Source organism: Ixodes scapularis, unplaced genomic scaffold, assembly GCF_016920785.2.
Source record: "Ixodes scapularis isolate PalLabHiFi unplaced genomic scaffold, ASM1692078v2 PGA_scaffold10__122_contigs__length_95168666, whole genome shotgun sequence".
Lineage (NCBI taxonomy): Eukaryota > Metazoa > Arthropoda > Arachnida > Ixodida > Ixodidae > Ixodes > Ixodes scapularis.
Window position 1 is genome coordinate 4,715,404 of NW_024609836.1, and position 22,760 is coordinate 4,738,163.

Here is a 22,760-nt window from a genome sequence, read left to right on the forward strand (position 1 = left end):
AATAGAACTTTTTTACTAGGTGCACATGCGGCCGATGTATGTCTCTCGGAAATGCATGCCGTGTGATCTCTTCTTCAGTTGCTGAAATACAGGGACAGTCCCTCACACAGCACCATCTATACTGCGTTTCACCTTATGTTGTACCGCAGCGAAGGCTAGAAGCGCGAGGTAATAGCGTTGGCAGCTGCTCTTGTTGCACGAGAGCTCGTGCCACCGAGATGTGCCCAAGAGCAAGGAGCGTTTGTAGCCTTCGCTGCGGTACAACACAAGGTGAAACAGTGTATAGACCTTTCCAGAAAAGGGCTGCTGGCCGGTTTCATTTTCAGTGTTCGTGCGTATCGCGCGTGATTTGCTCGCTTTCCGAAGCGACGTACACGGGCGTGCTGAGCTGTGGAGATCGCACGCTGAGCTGTGGATTTGTAAACATTGGAAGCGGGGATCGGTGGCCGAGTGGTCTAGCGCACACCAGCTCGGAGCACGTGGAGCGAAAGCTCGCGCTGCAGAACCCAGGGATCCTGGGTTCGAGCCCCACCCCTGCCCGTTTCGATCTGGATGAGCATCGTATCGGCGTGCGGTCGTGTATCACTACTGCGTGATGCACGTTAAAGACCCCAGGCTAGCGGCTGTACCGCACTGGCTAAATTTCTCATCTACAGCTGGGAGACTCGTCGCCCCTGTGAGGCAGACCAAGTTCTAGGCTGTATTAACACACACACAACCCAATTTTTTTAAAACATTGGAAAGGTCTATAGGCATTGTAGTTGATCACGTCAGTTCACTGACTCCGCTTATTCTACCTTTACAGTAACATTAAGCGATGAAAAGCAAATAAAAGAAACCTTGTCTGCTTGGATCGCTCGTGGAGGTGCGGAGAATAACAAAAATATTTTAAAAAAAATATTACACGCGCTCGCGGTAAGCACGAGGAGGGATACAACTCACGTGACTTCCGGCGATGCCTCCCTCCAGAGCCGTGTATTGGGAGAGTTGGGCCAATAGGCGGAGCAAAGGCCGCCGCCAGCGCCAAATATTCCCCCCGCGCTTAGAGCGTAAACTAAATTTGTGACACAGCGTCGACCAATCAGGAGACCGCGACGTCACAATATTGCAAACGACATTTAAAGCGTGAAATAGAAGCGTTCAATCTCGGCCTCTCTGCTCCATCCCACAAACGTCCGCTATAAAGACGAAGGCACAGGCGCGTGAGCCTAGCTCAGCAAAACGCTTTTGTTTGTACGAGAACTCCTGCATAGGAGGCACTTTCCAAAGCCACGCGCTCGTGACCTTGTGTTTGTCTGCACTGCTGATGTTTGTGCAGATGAAGTATAGGTGACAGTTCGCTCTGGGCCGGCTTGCTATACTGTGTTTCACCTTATGATGTACCGCAGGAAAGGCTACAAGCTTGAGCTCTTTGCTCTGGGGCACATCTCGACGGCACAAGCTCTCGTGACTTAAGAGCAGCTGCCAACCCTATGAGCTCGCGCTTGTAGCCTTCGCTGTGGTACAACATAAGGTGAAACGGAGTATAGAATAGCGTCTAAGCTGAAACTAGCTGAAAAAAAAAACAGTGATGGGGAGCGCGAGCGTCTTGAGACGCGGAGTCCCGCTCGGCTCGTGCGCTGGCTTTCGCAGTGCTTTCTTTCCCCGTCTCGGATGAGACGCTGTTTCTAGCAAGTCGGCCCTGGTTTGGAGCACACGTTCGTTTATTCTACACTTCAATATTGGCGTGACTAAAACCTCACATGCACAAAGTTTTCAGTCACAGAGAGCTAAACCTTTTCACCTTAGCAACGCTAAAAGGGCTCAAATTAGTCGTGTCACATACTTAGAGCACAGGACCACCACAAGGGGCTGTTTCGCGGCCTGTGGTTGGTCCCGAGATGCTCGCCTACCCAAACCAATGTATGGCCAAACTCTCTCTATAAGCGGCTCTGCCTCCCTCCTGACCACCGGACCACCCCGAAACCTCGCGGTACAAAAAATTGGGTTGTGTGTGTGTTTATACAGCCTAGAACTTGGTCTGCCTCACAGGGGCGACGAGTCTCCCAGCTGTAGATGAGAAATTTAGCCAGTGCGGTACAAACCGCTAGCCTGGGGTCTTTAACGTGCGTCACGCAGTAGTGATACACGACCGCACGCCGGTACGTTGCTCATCCAGATCGAAACGGGCAGGGGTGGGGCTCGAACCCAGGATCCCTGGGTTCTGCAGCGCGAGCTTTCGCTCCACGTGCTCCGAGCTGGTGTGCGCTAGACCACTCGGCCACCGATCCCCCCGCTCGCGGTACACTGTTACGTGACAGTGCACGGCGGGAACTTTGAATTGGGCCTCGTATTTCTATTTTTTATAAAAAAAAAACCTACGCAACTCTATAGTGGAACAATTTGTTTTTAATGTCCTGACATGTCATTTCAACGCCTAGCAAGAAAAAAAATATTTTTGGCGTGTCAGAGGCCCTTTAAATGTTCGCAAAAAGCAACTTCTTTTTCGTTTAAATCTACCGACAGCTGACTAACGCAGCGATCGTCCTGGCTCAAGATGGTGAACGCCTCGGGCACCTCGCGCGTTTCTTTTTTTATTTTTTTGTTTAAACCGGCCAATGATTGGTGTATTTTCCAAAGATGGTGTGCATGTACAGGCCTTACAATGCTCCGAAAGGTGACCTCCTACAGTGGACGTTAAAGAACGTCTGTGCTCTCGTAGCTGGTCATTCAGACACCGTCCAGTCTGTCCGACATGGCATCCTCCACGGGAAAGAGGAATGCTCTATTGGCGACGTGAGCGATCGAAAGTGTCGCTGTGGTCGGCCCACACTATAGGGAGTATTCACTGGCGGCCATATCTGTGCGTGATTGCTGAGCGCGTGCTGAAGGCGAGCTTCCACAGTTCTTTTGCCACGTGCATCCCGCACCATCAAGATTGCCGGTCTTAGCATGGTGAGCCCGTTCTGAGCATGCGCTCTAAACATCAACCTCAAATATGGCGTCCAGTGGATGGCCGAATGCTGACTATGACGAGAGCAAAAGATGTCTCATCGCCGGATATAAGAGGAATGTAAGAACTTCAATTTTGACAGTGTTGGCAGTGTTTCTTTGAAAGCGCCATGATTTCAGGCTACCACCATGCCCATTACAAACACCATCGAATTTATTGTTCACAAGGTAATGACGTCACGAAAGGTAACCGAACGAGGGCGTCACCGGAACATTTCGCCTCTAATACAAGGCCCGATGAACAGGCAACAAAAGGCCGCACATGTTTTGTGTGCCACGTGTTTTTTTTTTCATTTTTCCGCTTTGGCGCGGACATGAGAACAAATATGTCGCATTTTTTAGGGGCTGATACTACTACGGGCACACCATACCTACTTGCCACTTGTTTTAGATTATGCGAAATTTTGCGTAGATGTGGCATAACCACCACCCGGTTTTTCTCAATAGGGCGCATAGTTTTTTCACCCCTAGTTTACATTCTTAATAAAGGTGGCGATGTGGGTTAGTTGGTTCATACTGACGAAAAGGCAAACAGCGCGCAGAAAACGGGGACTAGAGGAAGTGCAAGCAGCGCTTGTCCTGTTTGCACTTCCTCTACTCCCCGTTTTCTGCGTGCTGTTTGCCTTTTTTTACATTCTTTACCAGCGTTCTTATCACTTCCGGTGATATCACTTCCGGTGATATCACTTCCGGTGACTCCGGAACCCTGAAGATTTTAGTCTACCAATTTGGGCCTAGAGACTCCGATGAATGGCATGGAAACATGACTTTTTAGGGCTGCAGTGAGGCAAGAGATAGCGATGTTTCTCTTCACTACCTTGGAGTGCGAGGATGTGTAGCGAAATATACCTTTTTTGGAACGTGGTGAGAACGACCAGCACAAGTGATGGGCGTGCAATGAGAGGAAAAGCTCTGAGAATTGCAACACCCCTTCCTTAGGCTTCTCAGAAGAAAAAGTAAGCCCGAAATCGCGGCATGAAAAGTGTCCATAATCGTAGTAACTAAATCTTGTTTCGCAGTCTTTTTGTATAATAAAATAAAATCATCTACATATCTGAACAATTTGATAACTGGCGTGGACTCAATAGCTAAAGCAATGGAACGGTCGATTCTCACAAGAAAAATATCACTCAAGACTGGCGCGACAAAAGACCCATTACACACCCCCGATTTCGTAAAAATACCCCATTCTTCCTTCCGACGAATCTGGAATCTTTTGCTTTAGCTATTGAGTCCACGCCAGTTACCAACGTGCTGAAATATGTAGATGAATCGCTTTTATTGTAAAAAGGAAAAAAATACTGCGGATCAAGATTTAGTTATTGCGATTATGGACATTAATTATACGTGTGGTTTTCGGCTTACTTATAGTTCTAAAAAGCCTAAGGAAGGGGTGTTGCAATTTTTAGAGCTTTTCCTCTCATTGAACGCCCACCGCTTGTGCTGGTCATGCTCACCACGTTCCAAAAAAGGTATCCTTCACTACACATTTTTGCACTCAAAAATAGTGAAGAGAGTCCATTGCTATCTCTTGCCGCACTTCAGCCCCTAAAAAAGTCACGTCTCCATGCCATTCATCGTAGTTTCTAGGCCGAATCGGTAGACTAATATCTTCAAGGTTTCCTAGTCAGGTCTTAAAGGAAGTGATAGGAACGTTGGTTTTAATATGTAAAAGAAGGTGAAAAAACCACGCGCCCTGTTGACAAAAACCGGGTGGTGCTTACGCCATATCTACACAAAATTTCGTCTAATCTAAAACAAGCGGCAAGCAGGTATGGTGTGCCCGCAGTACTATCAGCCCCCCAAAAAATTCGACATATTTGTTTTAAGGTTCTCGCCACAACAAAAAGAAAAATATCAAAAACACGTGCCACAAGAAACATGTGTGTCTTTTGTTTACTGTTCATCGGGTGTTGTATGTAGCATTCCTCTTTCCTGTGGAGGATGCTAAATAGGACACACTGGACGGGGTCTGAACGACTGGCTACGAGCACACAAACTGTCTTTAACATCCACTGTAGGAGGTCACCTTTCGGTGCACATATATAATTGGGTTGTGGGGATATTTATACAGCGTGTAGTTGGTCAGCCATTAAAGTTGCGACGAGTCACACGCTGTAGATGAGCAATTTAGCCAGTGCAGTACAACCGCTAGCCTGGGGTCTTTAACGTGCACCACGCAGTAGTGATACACGACCGCACGCCGGTACGATGCTCATCCAGATCGAAACGAGCAGGGGTGGGGCTCGAACCCAGGATCCCTGGGTTCTGCAGCGCGAGCTTTCGCTCCACGCGCGTCGAGCTGGGTGTGCGCTTCAGCCCACTCGGCCACCGATCCCCCCTTTCGGTGCACTGCAAGCCCTGTACTTGCATACCATCTTTTGAAAGATACATCAATCATTGGCCGCTTCAAAGAAAAACAAACGCGCGAGGTGCGAGGCGTTCACCATCTTGAGCCTGGCCGATCGCTGCGTTAGTCAGCCGTCGGTAGCTTTCAGCGAAAAAGAAGCTGCCTTTTAGGGAATATTAGACTGTGACTGAACTGTTTACCCCCTGGTACCGTTGTTCCTTGTCATGAATCGTGCTTCATCTTTTTTTTCTTCACTTAATATACCAGAGTTGTGAGAGCGCGCCTGTCTGTGTTCTGTGTTCCCTCCTCGGTTGTTTTTCTCTGTGCGCGCAATTCTTAACAATGTTCAATTATACATGTATCTATAAAACAATGCAAAAAGAAGACCACACATTTCTAGTTTCCAAAACAAATGGCAGAGCACGATTACATCACTGCGGTATTGAAAAGCGGAAAAAAAGAAGAAAATCTAAGCCGGCAGTACTTGAGACCAGAGGGGGGAAGGAGGGAAAGGGAACGCGGCGCAAAGCGGAGGCTGCCATATTAAAACCGCTTACGTTGCCAGCATAGGTTTTGCAGCGAAGAAGTTGCTGCCATATATGGCGGACAGAGTTTTACTTTCTTTTTCGTTTTGGAAAGAGAATGTATTGTTGTGTTACATAAGTCCTCCTGCATACAGACAACGAAGTTCAATTATATTTGTCTTGTTTACATGGTTTGAAACCCCAAAACGGGTTTTTGACGACTTATTGCTTCCATCATTGTGGAGTACGCAAGGCAGTTATCTCGCTGTTCTCGTTTCGGTTACGAAAGCAAGGCAAAACGCTCGTAGTTCCCGCTCTCAGTACACGTTGGGGACCTTCCACACTTTGACACCGGATAACTGGATGAACAAGGATTTATATTTACTTCAGAGGTCACTTTCGCCGCTTCCTCACCGTCGAGATCAACAGCCTAGAGCCACTACAACAGCCCAAGTGCACTCAGTGCCGATGCGGGCGACGGGGGCTTCTGTGAACCCGGGGGTGGGCCCAAGGGGGGGGGGGGGGGGGGGGGGGGGGGGGGCCGCTTTCCTCGAAACAGTCGACCCCCCCCCCCCCCCCCCGCCCCCTTCTCGGAGAGCGATTTGACATGGGTGGATCCCCCGAAATAAAACCGACTACGACTAGAAAACTCGATCACCTCGATACTCAAGGACGAGGGTTCGAAATAAGGTAGGTCGCACCCGAGCAGGCACAGGTGTACTCTGAACTTGGAGAACCACCCCGTCACTCCAACCGAGACTGAAGTCCGCGGCGGCGGTTTCAAAGCACGGCTTAGAACCAAAAGTCGGCGCAGTGGCGGCGCAATGTGGTTCTGCGGCGGTTCAAACAAAAGGCGCAACCGGAGTCCTGTTTATCTTGCTTTAGATTTTCCCTCCCCTCCTCCCCCCCGCTCCACACACACACACACACACAAAAAAAAGGAGTTCTGGATTTTCCTTTGGGTCAACCGGTAGTCCATCACAAACCGTGAACGTTCCAGCTCTTCGTCATGACACGGTGTTGCAGAGAGCAGGGTAAAATACAACTATACTCTGTTTCACCTTATGATGTACCGCAGTTAAAGGTACTACAAGCTCGAGCTCCTTGCTCTAGGGCACATCTCGGCGGCACAAGCTTTCGTGCGTTAAGAGCAGCTCCCAACGCTATGAGCTGGCGCTCCTAGCCTTCTCTGCGGTACAACATAAGGTGAAACGGAGTATATACGGACCACCGAATCAAATTCACTGCTATCGCAAATCTTGGCATGTGATTGCGCCTTTGCCGATCATCTTATTCGTTTTGCTGGAGAGACGCAACCGACGGGCATAACAAAATCGTTTGCGTATTCCGCATACCTCGCGAAAGCACTTACCCGGTCACCTTGCGAAAAGCGCGAAACACGGAGTCCGCACCACCCTGACTTACCGGTCTTTTACCTGCTTTAGAGCAGTTTGTACCTGCTAGTAGGTATGTCTACTGAAACTGCAACTTGAAACTAGGGGCAATGCCAGAGAGAAAATAGACAAAGTTGGGAAAGCGTGCTTGGTCTCCCCAATTTCTGAACTCTCAAGTGATTGTAGCATAATAAATTCACCAACACCTCTTTCCAAAATGAAGAAAAAACGCTATGTTTACTACGTAAAAGATGGTCTCAGTTCATGCATCCGTAGGCAGGTAGGAAACGTTGCCTCACACCGCATGATAAGCGCAACAAACTCACACGAGATTTACGAGAAAATATCGGTAGTGACTTAAGTTTCCCTGAAATTCTGTATGACCGGTCGTTTGCAGGACCGAATCATCTACTCGGGCAGTGTGCGTCGCTGTGAAAACGCCAACAACACGAAGCATAAAAACAGCAGGTCTAGGACAATAATCTTGAGTCCACTGTTCAATTAAAACGATGCAATTTTGTTGAAAACACCCGCAGCTTTTTACTCACGGTATGCGTCGAGAATCTCCCACATTTTGAAACGGAACGAAGGAAGATTTACTTTTAAAAGCGCTCGCTGTGTTCTCCCGGACCAGCTGGACCGGATCAGCTGACGACGACGGGGCTGAACCCGTTGAATTTCAACCCCACAATAACCAATTTGCGCTTTGTGTTAGTATGGGCTTCTACCTCCAAGCACCGCACCACACACCACGAACGTTTCAACTCTTTGACGCATCGCCGTGTTGCACCACACCTATCTCTACGCACAAAACAGAACGAGATCGCCGAAGTCAACGGAGCGCTGCCGTGAACCTTGGCTTGTGGTTGCGCACTCGTGGGCCCTGTGACTCCCTTCGCTTTCAAAGAACACATACGACGATTAGGAATGATACTCTCCGTCTTCCGGGACCATCACAGGGGCACTTCTCCGGTCACGTCTTCGCTACATGTGCTCGCAAACCGCGTCGCTACATGTGCTCGCAAACCGCGTCGCTACATGTGCTCGCAAACCGCGTCAAACCAAAACAATACCGCCGCCGCCGCCGCCTTGTTGAACATGCGTTGTTGCTAGATTTTCTCCGACCAAACAAAAACAACGAAAGCAAACCGGCTCTAGCTTCCAGCGTACATCGGCGCTGCGCCGTGGCCAGATTTTCTCCGTCAGCTCTAACTTAAAGATGACCTACAGATGCAGCGACACTGGTGTCAAGTTTTAACATGGCGGCCCCCACGGAGCGCCGTAAATTCTGAGGAGGGTGCATTGGAAGCGGCGGCACCTTCCCCCCCCCCCCCCCTGCTTGAGACAAAAACGTTCGCATCTTCATGAGCAACGCAATTGACAACCCACTTGCATTTTAACGTTTCTGATTTGGATAGTTTTTTTCCGCTCTCTTGAATTAGTATTTGTTTTTTACATGACTCGAAAATACCATTTTTAATGCTTAGAAAACGAGTGCTTTGAAATTGCTTGAATCTCGGATGTAAAGTAGCCGAATATCCAAACAACATATTTTCCCAGAGCCTACAAAAACAATCAGCCAATTTGACTATTTTTTTCCCAATCCGGAAATCCTGTGACTAATTTCGGCATCGTGTGGTGTCACGTTAAAACATTTGGTCGTGCGGTAGGCTCGATCCAAACGGCGAGTGGACAGGAATTCAAAGACTTTCGGCAGTTGCAATGTTTTGCCTTACTTTCAGAATGGAGGGATGCTTTAATATTATAAAAAAAAAAAAAAAAAAAAAACTCTAACGATCACATTCCGCGAGCTGCCATCTTGTCTATTGGGCTGCACAACACGTTCTGAGTATGCACAGTGGATCCCTTCTACGAAATATCAGTTGAAGAGCATGCGTCCAACAGCCCAATTTGGCTGAGCGTATTTGTCGCCTGGGTGATGGGCGTTGGAAAGGTGTATACAAGAGGCGTCCCAAAAGTTCTTGTCTTGACACGGAGGGAGTGAGACCACAGAGGCTAAACTTTTTGTATGGACACTTCTTGAGATTCCCGACATAAAACTGGCGCCTGCGCACATTGCGGGTTTCCTGTGGCGACCGCCAACAGGTGGCAATTTACGCGACATCTACGCGAGAGGGTCGGCGACTTAATATTTGGCTCGGAAAGGCCTAACCACGGGAGACATCTATTAAAAAACATGTTATTGACGTTGGCCCAGAACCCATCCTACAGCAAGATTTAAAAAAAAGGGCAGCGAAATTCAGTTGAGGATGGGAGAACCTCGAAATCGACCCCTGCCTTAACAGACATGTGGAAGTGATAGCCCATGGAAACATCGATCGTGTGAACGTGGGGTAAAGGCCAGATCGCCGAGTAAAAATACAAACCGTTTCGCAGGTCACATGTATCTTCAAATCACGCTTCAGTGCATCTTGACCCACTATCCTGACACGCACAATTCTACACCTGGTGGGTTCCATGATTCCTCTCGTGTGACCAAAAATTGTACCCACTACACCACAGTCAGGGACAATATCGATCTACTCAGGTGTCATCTCGGGGACTTTCCTGCCCGATTCGGAACTGTGAACAAAAACCTCGGTCCACCATTTTAAACCGGAAAGCAAAGACCACTCCAAAGAGTGGAAAATCCATTCCCTCTTCAGCCGAAGAAGGCTCGGTATGTCCCACCAGCAAGCAAGGTAAGCAGGTGAGGGGATGGCCATCGATTTGTGTGATTCTAAAGGTGTGCTGCTCAGCGAGTTCCTTCAGAAAACACACTTAATTACCGGTAACTACTACGTAACCCTGATTCATCGCCATCGGGATGCCATCGAGGTGAAACGTCGCGGTATAGTCCGGAAGGGTGTGTTGTTTCATCAGGACAATGCTTTCCTCTCCCGCCTTTGTGTGCCGATGGCTGCCATCCATTCCTGCGTGTTTTCTGTGGTCAGCCATCCCCCGTACTCGCCAGATCTTGCCTCCATCAAACTTCCATGTATTTCCCCAATTAAAAAAGCAAAAAAACTGATATTCTCTTTTTTTTTTGTGGAATCCAGGCGTTGAAGCATCTTTGGACGAAGTGTGTGACCCTCGAAGTGCGCTATGTCGAGAAGTAGCATAACTTTATTCACCTCTGTCACCTCCTTCTTGGTAAGGCCGATGACTTTTAAGACGCCCCTCGTACATATCTTGCACCTGCACAACATGATTGTGGTGAACACGGGCAACCACCATGTTGGTGGTTGACTCGACGGCTATTCACAGCTAGAACCATGGTAAACTGCTCCGCGATCAGCTGTTGCAACTCCTAAGTATACCGATGATAATTTTGCTGGCCTGCTCCGTGACAAGCTAGCCGTCAAGTTAAAAAGAGTACGAATGCCTTGGACAGGATGCAACCGCACATTTCTGAGATTGCGGGACGCATTTCGCAGCCGCGAATGGCGGCACTTTTCTAACGTTCTTTATGATCGCGCGCACCTTTGCATCGGCTTTGCCCGTTCATGATGTGCTGTCAAGAGTTGTAAATTTATCCCACTACAGCACTTCTCACGCTATCAACGCCTTCCTGAAATTTGCAGCATTTAGTGATGTTTGATGACGATCAACATGTTTCTAATTGGAACCATTTTCACTTTAACGAATTGAGAGGTTAATTAACATATTTTAGTTCGTTATCTGACATTGGCAATTAGCTCCCTGGCCGTACAAGTCATATGTACTTACCGTATTAGAGTACCTTTCGCTGATTTTTAAAACAAACCTGCACAGCATAAATGACACTGTGTATATGACACCCCTCTTACAGAAAAAGGTGTCTCCGGATCCAAGTACGCGGTACCGACTTCCAACGGCGGCTAACGGCCTCTACCTCCTCCGAGTCAAACTGCCCGAGGACCTCACCTGCGACTACTGCGTCCTTCGTTGGCACTGGAAGTCTGGTAAGGGGGCCATCTTTAGAACTCGAAGCCCGTGCACCCAATGCCCATTTTACTGTTTCACAAACTGGCCGCCAGGCCGTGCAAGTGTTTGATGCACACTTGAATAGGCTGTAACCACTCGCTGCCCTCTCGTGATTTTTCCGCTAGGTGGCGTTGCCTCTTTCAGAGGTGCGAAAGGGTTCGGTCGGTGCCAAACCTCTTATGGATCGGACTTGACACAGTAGATAATAGTTTTTTTTGTCCAAAGGTTAGGAAGCTTGGGCCAGCCTAAAGACACAAAATCATGCATTAGCTCTACTAAGTGATTCTTGAAATATCATGAATGTTGTGCCTAAATTAAAACTATCACACAATAAAAATATAAAGAAAAAAAGCAATGGACAAAGAACAGGAGCTGCAAGAAGCAGCGCTATCAACTGAAGATTTATAAAGAAAAGTATCCTAACTTTGCTTTTATGGAAATTGGCGTAAACAATTAGTCTTCCACGAGAACCCAAAAGAAAGCCCCTCGACGTAAAACTTCTTCAATCCAAGATGTAAATGCTCTTTCCCAGTCTAGAAGGGTTCTTGATGAGTGGCTCCCACACGATGCTGCATCTCTTTTTGTTATTTGATACGCCTCAAATATATTTCTCTTAGTTCCTATGTCTGAACATGAAATGTCCCCAAACGCAGGCTCACATGCGCAGTGCCTGAAGTGCAATGCAAGCTGTGAGGACGCACACCTTTCTAGAGGGCTGTGGTGTTCTCGTAATAGCGTGGTAAAGGGACACTACCCCCCCTCCCCCTCTCCAAAAAAAGGTTGTTTTTTTTTTAATTTTTTGTTAGGAGATTTAATATGGTGTCAGAAGATTGCACAACAAATATTTTCTTTCGAAGTCACGTATATTTTCAATAATGCCAAAAAAACTCAACTGCTCGAGACTAAAAACGAAACCTGCGCCCGGAGGTCGCAGTAATGTAGAGGAGAGAGTGCCGAAAGTCACGCAGCGGCACGTACCCAACCGTACGCTTTTTTTTTTTTCCTTCATTCTTCTTCTTTTTTTGCGCGCGCACTAGACGACTTCCATTCCGGGAAGCGTTTGCCGTGCGATTGCTTTGTAATAATGTTTGTTATGCTCGCTGTTCTGCACTTCAATGTGCGTTGTTTTGTACATTGAAGAGTTGGAGATGAGTAGTGAGTGCCCGTGGTGAATGCCCGCGACCGGCTCCGAAAAGAATTCCCCCAAAATGTTTCGTGAAGAGATGTCATACAGGTTCTGCATCCAAAAGTGGCATTGTGCGGTAGAGTGTGCACAAGTTTCTGAAAGATCAACGGAATCGGTACCAATGGCTGGCTGCAATTCCTGAAGAACGGACACCTTGAAAAGCGGACACGACCCGATTTATATGCACCTTGGAGTTTGTGGAAAGTGACTAGATTGAGTTCGCAGGTGCCCTTGAAAAAGAAAAAAGCACCGCCGGAAAAAGAAAAAAGCGCTTAACCACCTTGAGCCTCACTGCTCCAACTCCTGTCTCAGAAACTCTACGTCTGCCTTGGTTAAAATAAGGCAGGGTGAGGCATAGTTGAAATCATCCCCGTATATCCTAAAGAACCAAATAATTTCTCGTCCTAGTCCTTTAGGATATCCGGGGATAATTTGAACCATGCCCTCCCTTAGATTCTTAGCTTCCGTAGTGGCAGAAACTCCCTTAGTTTCTGCCACTGCGGCTTCTATGCTTCGAAACTCGACTACACAAAATCTGAGAAACATGCGGTTCGCGCCCTCCTTCATTTCAGAAATGCCCCAAAAACATTCTTTTTCGTCAAAATGAAAAGCTGGCCGCTTTAGCCTGCCCGATTTGAGATGAATCCACCCGTATATATATATATATATATATTTATATATATATATATATATATATATATAGCTTTCATGTTTTTTTTTTAAATTCTGTTAAGCTTAGAAAAACTCCCTGTAGATATATATACATATATATATATACCCTATTGAAAATCGCTCTGATGCGACTTCAGGATTTTTTTAAAGGGTGTGAAAGGGACTTAAGGAATTTCTGAGATGTTTGAAGGGAGCACCGATATTTCCTGGTGGGTTCGTTGGCCCCGTCAGAGGCTCTCCTGAAATGTCTGAAGTGCCCTTTACAATGCCTTGAAATGTCTGAAAGCCTGTCAAGAACTTTTCTAATGGGATCGGGAAAGCCTTCAAACATCTTGAGATGCTTGTGAGCAACGGCTTAGGTGGAGAAAACACATTTCGCAGAATTAGAACGTAGCTGCTTATTGTACGCTACGGGGGAAAAATAAGTATTTGGAGAATGCCGATCGTGTGTGTGTACGGTCAGATTTTTATTACTGCTCTTCTATCAAATACGAGTGGGCTCCTGGACCCGTCTGTCACTGCCCGGGTATTCGGTCGCCGAGGAGGCCACTGAAGGCGACCGCCCCTATGTGGAGAATTAACGAGCGTGGGCTGAGTGGTGTTGGCCGAGCGGCGTTTTTAGGTGAACGCAATCCTGTCCGCTCAAGGTGAAATCCGTGCAACAATTAATAAAAAAAAAATAAAAAAAAGCCGAGAGCAGTGTGCGCTTTCCAGGAACAGGGACGCACGCGGGAGCGACCCGTTCCGGGAACCGGTTCCTCCACGGGGACGGTCCCCAAAAGCTGCGCCTCTCTCCGCCCGCCGATGGAGAGAGGGTGCAGGGCTGCCAGGCTAGCGGTAGGCGGGAAAGGGTGGTGTGTGCAAGCGGGAGAGGCCAGCCGCCAGTACAGCCGTTTTCTCTCTGCTCTTGGGCGGTTCCGGCTAGCCCAAGAATCGCCGCAGATGTTTGGATCGGACCAATTTCCTCCAGGAAGGTGAGTGTGCATGGCTTTGAGGGCTCGCCCCTTGGTCTGTTTTGATATCCGTGCAGTTTCTTCCTTGGTTCCGCAGGTTCGGCGCTGGCCGCCTTCAGCACCGCTCGAGCGCCATCATGTTCAGCGCGTTCAAGGAGATGGTGGCCGGTGCCCGCTTACTCGCTGCAAAGCCTGGCAGTCGGGGTCAGCGACCCACCGCATGTTGTGCCTGCGCACCGGGATTACGGCACTGTGAGTCCTGAGACGGTGGATGACGGCCACTGTCCAGACTTTTTCCTTGCGCCTCTTCCTCCGTCCGACTTCAGAAGCATCCAGCGAGCGAAAAATACGCCGAAGACGCCGGTGCAACGCCATCATAGACGAAACCGTGACTGTGCTCTGGATTTCTCAACGGCGGCGGGTGCTGCTTGCGAGTTCGTGGTTTTCGCTAAACGTGTTTACTGAGGCTGTGTATGTGTCCGTGAGGTGCACCTGCTCGGTTTTATTAGCTGAACTACCGTACATCAGGAATACACCGAGTTGCATTGTGAGTACTTTGAAAGATATTTTTCTTCGTGATAAAGAAGACAGTTGTCAATGTTTGATGTGATCTCTCTCGTCTACTGCACCTTGGGCCGGGTTGGAACAAACGTTGCTTTTTATCACCTTTTTGAGTTATAATGTGCTTGTAAAACTAAATGTCTGCAATACATTTACAATAATGTTTTGAACTGCATTTTTGTCTATGGTTCACAGTCATTTGGGCGTCTAAAGGGTTGATGGGCTAAAGGGCCGTGGGGCTAAAGGGTTTTTCTATGGGGTATCCCTGAAGGGTTTTTCTGTAGGGTATTTTTGAAGGGTTTTGAAGGCCTGTGAGGTCCCATAATCCTTCAAGGCTGACGGGCCCTTTAGAAATATTTTCAATAAGGTATATATATATATATACCTACAGGGAGTTTTTCTAAGCTTAACACAATTAAAAAAAAAACATGAAAGCTAGATTAATGCGGTCTGCGCAGGTGAGTTATACGACTAGGGGGACATAATATAGGAGGCTAATCGTAACGATCAGTCGGCTAATTAGTTCAAATTTGTTAATGAGCTTTTTAATTAATAAAAATAGACATATAGTTCGAATTAGAAACTTGCTCAGCGTCATCGAAAACCACTAGATCAGTAATTTTCAAAAAGACTGAGCGCGTGAGAAGCGTAGTAGTGCACTAAATTTACCACTCGTGGAACACGTACAAAGCTAGCGGTTGCGGTCAGGCGCCCGCGCGATTTTTCCGTCTTGTATCTAGCCCCAGCCTTGTACCTGCTCCACGAGTGGTAACTTTAGTACATTACTACGCTTCTCACGCGCTCAAACTGTCTGAAAATGACTGGCTTAGTGGTTTCCCATGACGCTAAGCCAGTTTCTAATTGGAACTATATGTGTATTTTCATTAGTTAAAAGTTAATTAAAAAATTTGAACTAATTAGCCGACTGATCGTTACAACTGGTCCCCCATACTTTGTCCCCCTGGCCATATAACTCACCTGCGCAGACCGCATTAGCCTAGCTTTCATTGTTTGTTTTTGCAAATTCTGTTAAGCTTAAAAATTACACTGTATCTATATAACTGGGAAGAAAAAAAGACCCTTGGTGAAAACAGCAACCACGGACGGTTTAAGCGCGGTTCAAACAGACTCGGAATACGGAACCCGGGAGCCGGAACCCGTACTGACGTAATCACTTCCGGCTCCCGTTTACGGGCGCTGACGTCACGGTTTGATTTGAACGGCTCGCGGCGCGGGTCTCCGTATACGGGAACTGACGTCACGGCGGCTCCCCAGGCAACCAATCAGCGGCTGTTGTCAAGCCGGGTCGCCGCCCGGGGAGTCGAGTGCAGCTGTAGCCTCCACCGTGGTAAGGAGAAACTAGCGCCACAAGGCACAAGTGGCAGTAAGTACAGCGTGTGACTAAAAAAAGTCAGTCAGTCAGTCAGTCAGATGGACCAAAACTTTTTTTTTTAAAACAGGGCGGGCGTTTGTTGGAGGAGTGCCTCTGGTATCGTGAATAAAGTAAAATAAAATGAAATATTGGGAGACAGCCAGATGGCGCCACCAATGTCGTTGGCGTGCGCGTGCGCCCTCCGGCCCTCCTCCTCATCCTCTCTCTCCCGCTCTTTTTTTTTTTATTATTATTGTTTGCTTGTTTTTTTTCGTTTGCGGTTTGTTTTGCTTGTTTCCTCGATCGGTGCCGCGCTGCCGCTGCGAGCGGCCAGCGCGGCACCGGTCGAGCAGACGAGCCGCGCGCGCTACACTTCGCAACAAATCCGCTTCGCGGGTTATTAATTACCAGTGCAATAAAACAGAAACAGCACGTTCATCGAAATGTATTTTTTATTGAACACCATTCAAATGAGTTGCGGTATTCCGACAAACCAAAATGCTGAACACCCAGACAAACTAATAAACTCCGATATAAAGCAGGCTTGCATTTTAAAGCGGTACTCCACCGATTTTTTGAGCTACCTCAACTAACTATATTTTCTGACTCCCCGGCCTTTACTCTCTCCTGTATGCTATTTAGAATCGCGATATTCATAATAGGTATTGTGAGATCGGCAAATGAAAATGGTGCAAAAACCAACATTCAAATATACGCGCACTTTTCAGTGCCATGACGTCAGTGGCGGGCAGGCTTGCCAGTCGAGCAAGCAGCCAAAAAATAGAATATGCCAATCATTTGTTCCGTACTTTAGCGCGGGTACTGAAGCGAGCTTCCCAAGCATTCATTTGACACCATGAAACTGCTTCGAATCAGTTGAAAACAAAATCTACAGCCCAAAGAGTGAACCCCTGCCTTCCAGTGACGTCACTTTTTCATTGTTGCCAGTAGAGACTTCGAGCTTGAAAAAGACGGTGTGGACCAAGACTGTAAATTCAATAACTTCGCGAAAAAAAACAATATTTTGACCTAATATTTGGGATACTATTTTCGCGATGTTTGTTGGTTAGTTTAGCAAAATTTCAAGCAAATCGGAGACAATGAAAAAACCTGTGGAGTACCCCTTTAAGTTAATTAATGCAGGGTTGCAGGCGAGCTCCATAAGAATAAACGATAAATAAACCATAAACAAAATCGCTAATTGGCAATGCAAAAAAAAAAAAAACGGATGTTTTGGAGTGATATCTGACTGTGGGTGCTTTTAGGTACGCTATTCTAAGATATAAACACGAAGCTGTTAAATTAACTGAAGACTCTGACAGCAACTCACTTGGAGGAACCAGTCCTTTCAGCAACGGATTCGTAACAAGAACGGTGAGGCACGCGTTTTTCCGCAAACGAATCTTTCTACATTTTGCAAACGCGGTTGCACCGGCTTGCTCGCTGCACAGACGACACGGACGCCGCTTGCTCACTGGCAGGCTTCCAAAGACCTGGCGCTTTGCATACGCAATCCATTTCGATGCTGTAATGGAAAGATAGAGAGATCATATATTTCAATGCTTCCAGTTTCGAACGTTGACAAAAAAAGTTTGATATAAAGGCTCACCTGTCGTTCGTTGGAAACCGGAAGAATAAGCACTCCCGAGTTCTTTTGAAGAACTGTTGCACCACTTGGCCGCGCAGTAGACTCCGTAATACGCCGTCATGAGGCACGCAACCCACTCGGCAGAATCTCCGTCAAACTAGAGACGTCTCTAAACCCTCTAATCATTTTCTGAGCGAAGACGCGCAGCTTCGTACTCCGTAAAATCTTCACTTTCGATTTCAACACGAGCAGAACGGTTTGAAAGCTTGGAGTGACGAGCTCAATCAAAAAAGGAAGACAAAAACGGTCGTTTGCCCTCACACTGAAGGTTGATGATTGGTCGGAAGAGCCCAGAGTGCTTCAGTTTTGGTAGCGAAGATCCTATACACGACGCCAGCGCTCAAAAGCACAGCGGCGAAACAGTCTGGTGTAAGACTGTTGGCTAGACCAACGAATCTGCTCTTTGGATGGGCGTACGAGAGAGAAGCCAGCGACGCGGCGCCAACTATCGGCTCAACCGGGAACTCCGGAGCTGCATTCGGCTGGCCCGGGCGCGCGGCGCGCTCCGTCTAGAGCGGCACTCGCTTCGTTTCGTGATGGCGTCGTCTTGACAGGATCCCGGCTACGAAGCTCGAATTGCCTCACTTATAAACCTTTGTGTAGAGAGGTGCGTCACAAATGCAACAACTATCAACTGGCGTCGGCTGACCACTTTCGCGGCAGCGTGTGAGCAGTACCTACGGAGAGTGAAGAAAAAGAAGAAGCGAAAGGCCAGTCCGCGAGCTCCTGAAGTATCCTGAAGCATCCTGAAGCATCCTGAAGCCTCGAAAAATGGTCGGCGAGTATGCCACCATCGTGAGACAGATGTTCGAAGACCCCGACGGCCGGGAATTCTTCGAGTGCTTCCGAATGCCACGAGCCAGGTAGGGTGTGCTGCTTTTTATTTTGGATTATTTTCATGTTATATATCAAGTGGCGTTCCACATGGGCCCGCGCGTCATTCGCAGGAATACTCACCAGGAGCGTGCGCTCCCGCAGTGAAAGCACGTTAAATTCCGAAATGCAGGACAGATTATGGAAAACAAACAATACGTTATGCTTTACCTTTTTTGTTGAATGAATATTGTGATCAATATATAGATGTAGTGAAAACGTCAAACTGCAGTATACTCAATTTGTATTTTAATACTTAAGAATGTATTCTTTATGTGAGCACTATATTTGCATCGTTTATTTCTGAACGCATTTTATTTGTTTTGTGTTCCGTCATAGCTGCTGAGTGGGGGGTCCGGAGCTCGTCAAGCTGCATTTCTGCAGCTTTTTCTCCGGCCTCCCATTCACCACATGTATTTGTGGTGAGAATAAAGTTTGTATTGTATTGTATTGTATTCTATATCATTTTTAACGCGGCAGGATTACGAGAGCAGCATTCGTGAGAGTCACACACTTGTCAAATTTTACGGCGTCTGTGCTATAAAAAAATAGCAGTGGCATGCACGTGTGCAGTTCGTACGACACACTCTTTCGGTCCACTAAATCTGGTCACGGTGTTGCGCTCTTTTAAGTGCATGTATGACGGAAGCCCGTTGTGCATCCTTGTCCTTTGTGCTAGCTAGGATGTGTGCTTACAAGCTGCTTATGAGTGAATTTTGCACAAAAGCTCGCGCTGCAGAACCCAGGGATCTTGGGTTCAATCCCCACCACTGCCCGTTTTGATCTGTATGGGCATCGTACCAGCAGACCTTCGTGTTTCACTACTCCGTGACGGGTGTTGAAGACCCTAGGCTAGCAGTCGTACAGTACTGCCTAAAAACTGGTCTACAGCGCGTACCAGTGTCGTGGACCTTTTTAACCTTTTAAGTGCCGGATATAGCTCGCACGTACAATGGTTGCAGCTGGGCACTTAGCCAGGATTTTGTTTCAGGGGGAGGGGATTTTGTCGGTCGCAGCTTGTTCGAGGCTGGTAAAACATTCTGTGTAAAAAGAAGAAAATGAACAAATGAGTTGCTTCATTGCAATTGTAGTGAACAAGCATGCCCTCAAAGCTGGAAGCTTAGCACATTTGCTTATTAATAACATCTCACTGCCTTTCCGCTCTTTTTGCAGCCAGCAAACCAACCACTGCCTGCCTCTACAATCGGCCTTTCTAAAGGCCACTCATATTTGCATTGAAGATGCCGTTTTATCGGGTTGCAGCCACCTCCCGTGTTTCCGAAACCGTGTCAATAAATTATTAAAAGCAGTATCGAGTTCTTTCACTTGTCCCGGTCCTTGTGGTCGCTGCAATACCTGTTCGTAGATCCAGGGGTACCGCTGAACTAGCTGAACTAATCCATAGGCTTTCTCGGGTACGTCAAACGCGGCGGCACTCTCCATTGCAGCTTGAGCTGCTTTCCTCGCGTCGGAGACTAGCGGGAAGTTCATCGCCGGAGCTTTCCTTGCAAGCAAGCACGGACCGTCTGAGGCATTTGCACGCCGGTGGCAAGAAGGGCGGAGGAGGGAAGCGCGCCTGGCGCGCCGCGCTGATTGGCCGTGGAGAAAATACGGAAACCTACGTCACGACCCGGGAAGGAGAAAGTTGAAAATTTTTCAACTCCACTCCGGGAGCCGAAGCCGTAATTACGTCACCGCCCGTACGGAGGAAGCGCTGACGTCACTACGGGTTCCGCCGCCCGGGTTTGTAGTCCGGGTCTGTTAGAACCGCGCTTTATTCTTCAACGTTTCGGTCGGAGTCCGGCCTTCGTCAGGAAAAACTTTTACAGATAAACGCGGGTGGTATTTATACAATGCTACGGTCAAGTCTCAGTTTCAAAAACTACGGGATGACGGTTAAAGTTAAGGCGTAGGGAGAGTTCCGGATGGGCACACGTTTATACAACGCTACGGTCGGGTCCAAATTTCGGCGGGGTGACGGATGGAGCTTCTGTGAGAGGGAAGCGAGGGGCTGTTTGTATCCGGGCGAAGAAGCTTGAAGGTCGGGGCCAAGTTTCAAAAAAGGTGGATGACGGTTGTAGTTTCATGAGAGGGTGCGCAGGGTGACTTTGTGTCCGGGCGGGCAGCGGTGACCGGGACAATAGCGTACAATAGATGAAAGTTACACGTAATAAGGTTGATAGCTGGGCTAGTTGGTAATCGTTGTATATAATGGAATAAAACAGTGCAAAGATACAAAAAGGAAGAGACGAACTAGACAGTACAGAGGGCTGACTCGCAACTAAAGCTTCTTTACTCAGCGAAAAAAAGGAGGCAAAGCGAAAGAAAAAAGAAAAAGAAGGAAAAAACACATTCTACGCAATCGCGCGCGCACCTTTCACTTATGGAGGCTGACTATACACCACGCGCTGGACCCTCATTCTCAACTTCAGGAATTCCAGCTCCTTGCCTGACAACGCCTCTGATGCTGCGCTGATACACCTTTTTCCTCTACTCTGGATGTGGAAGGCTTCCGGCACCTCCCGTGTCACTTTGTCCCTGTGTCGTCCCACGATGGTGGTGGCGCTCAAAAACTGCTCGCACAGGCACTCTTTGCAGTGCACCGATAGGTGTCTTCCCACTGTCGCTCGGGGGATCGGTGGCCGAGTGGTCTAGCGCACACCAGCTCGGAGCACGTGGAGCGAAAGCTCGCGCTGCAGAACCCAGGGATCCTGGGTTCGAGCCCCACCCCTGCCCGTTTCGATCTGGATGAGCATCGTACCGGCGTGCGGTCGTGTATCACTACTGCGTGGTGCACGTTAAAGACCCCAGGCTAGCGGCTGTACCTCACTGGCTAAATTTCTCATCTACAGCTGGGAGACTCGTCGCCCCTCTGAGGCAGACCAAGTTCTAGGCTGTATAAACACACACACAACCCAATTTTTTTTTCCACTGTCGCTCCGAGTAGGGAGCCTTCATACACTTTCGCCACGTCTGTCTTAGGGTGGCGGCATCTCGGCCATTTCTGTCCCCAGAATGCACGCGCTTCGATCTCGTTCGGAGCGAGCGCTTAGCTCTGCCCGATGCTTTGGCGCCATTTTAATGCCCATTTGGCACGCGCAGGCAGTTTTCAATACAACAGTGGGTGTCTTCACTCTATGACAGACGCACATCGAGGCACCCTAGCTCCGAGGGAGTACCTGTGTTCGCGGAGCCTTTCATTCAGGCACCGTCCCGTTTGTCCCACGTCGGTGCGGCCGCACGAGAGGGGTATACCGTAGACTACTCCCGTTACACACGGGACGAACGGCCTGACGTGCTTTTTACTACACTTGTTCCTTGCGATTCCCTCTGCCTTCGCATCAACTCTCTGGGGCACATCTGGCCTGGCCTTAACCCAGCTGGCGGGGAGAGTAGGAAAAGCGGAGAATGTACTTCTGCAAACGTTTTTCAGCGCCAAAACGCATAAAGAAGGGTGCCCTTTTCGAGCCATTGTCACGGAAAAGGGATCGTGGCAAAGGCAGTTGGCCTCCTACCTACAAAAACAGTTGTCATCACTGAATATCAAGGACCCTTCCAGAGTTTTCAATTCTTTGAAGCTTGTAGAGTACCTCGAAGCAGAGGGTCCAGAGAGGAGGCACGCGGACTCGCAGAATGATGCGACCAGCGGTCGCTGCAGGTACATTCCTCAGAGTCGCGGTGCTGAGCTGACGAGCGACGCTGGTGTTCTATACGACTCAACAGCCGCACTGCCCTTGACGGTCAACGACGCGCCGTAGCCGATGGCAGAGCAGTGACGGCAGCGGAGAAGATAGAGCCGCAGGCCAGCGTGCCGAGCCGGCAGGAACGAGCGAAGTGGATGTGTCCCGACGTGCCGGCGGCAGACGCGATGGGAGATCAGGTCATGCAGGCCGCAGTTGCAAAGGCCGAGCTTGAGGAAGACGCTACTGACCTCCGCACCCTCGTCCGAAGCCACATCGTTGTAGTGTCTCGCGGAAACATTCACCAGGGGTGCTATGTTGCGCTTTTTGCACTCCCAGGAGACTTGGAAGAGGGAAGTGACGTCAACGACACAGCAAATGCAGATTGGATGTTGACAGAAGAAAACGAAATCAACACCCAATCTGCGTTTGCTGTGTCGTTGACGTCACTTTCCTCTCCCTAGTCTCCTGGGAGTGCAAAAAGCGCAACATAGCCCCCCTGGATGAGTGATGCTTGAGCAAATCACGTTCAGGTCCCTATTTTGTAGAAAAAACGTCAAAAGACTCCGAGATCTTGGATGGAATGCCTT

The 22,760-nt window shown here is 48.4% G+C and overlaps 1 protein-coding gene across 1 annotated transcript in view; it reads left to right on the forward strand.

Annotated features, from left to right (window-relative positions):
- The window catches only part of LOC8040963, a 65,894-nt gene that overhangs the window by 32,430 nt on the left and 10,704 nt on the right, over positions 1 to 22,760 (forward strand). The window contains exon 3 of the mRNA XM_029980088.2: positions 11,071 to 11,203. Coding sequence (XP_029835948.2) covers positions 11,071 to 11,203 — 133 coding nt within the window. The remainder of the gene's footprint in view (positions 1 to 11,070; positions 11,204 to 22,760) is intronic.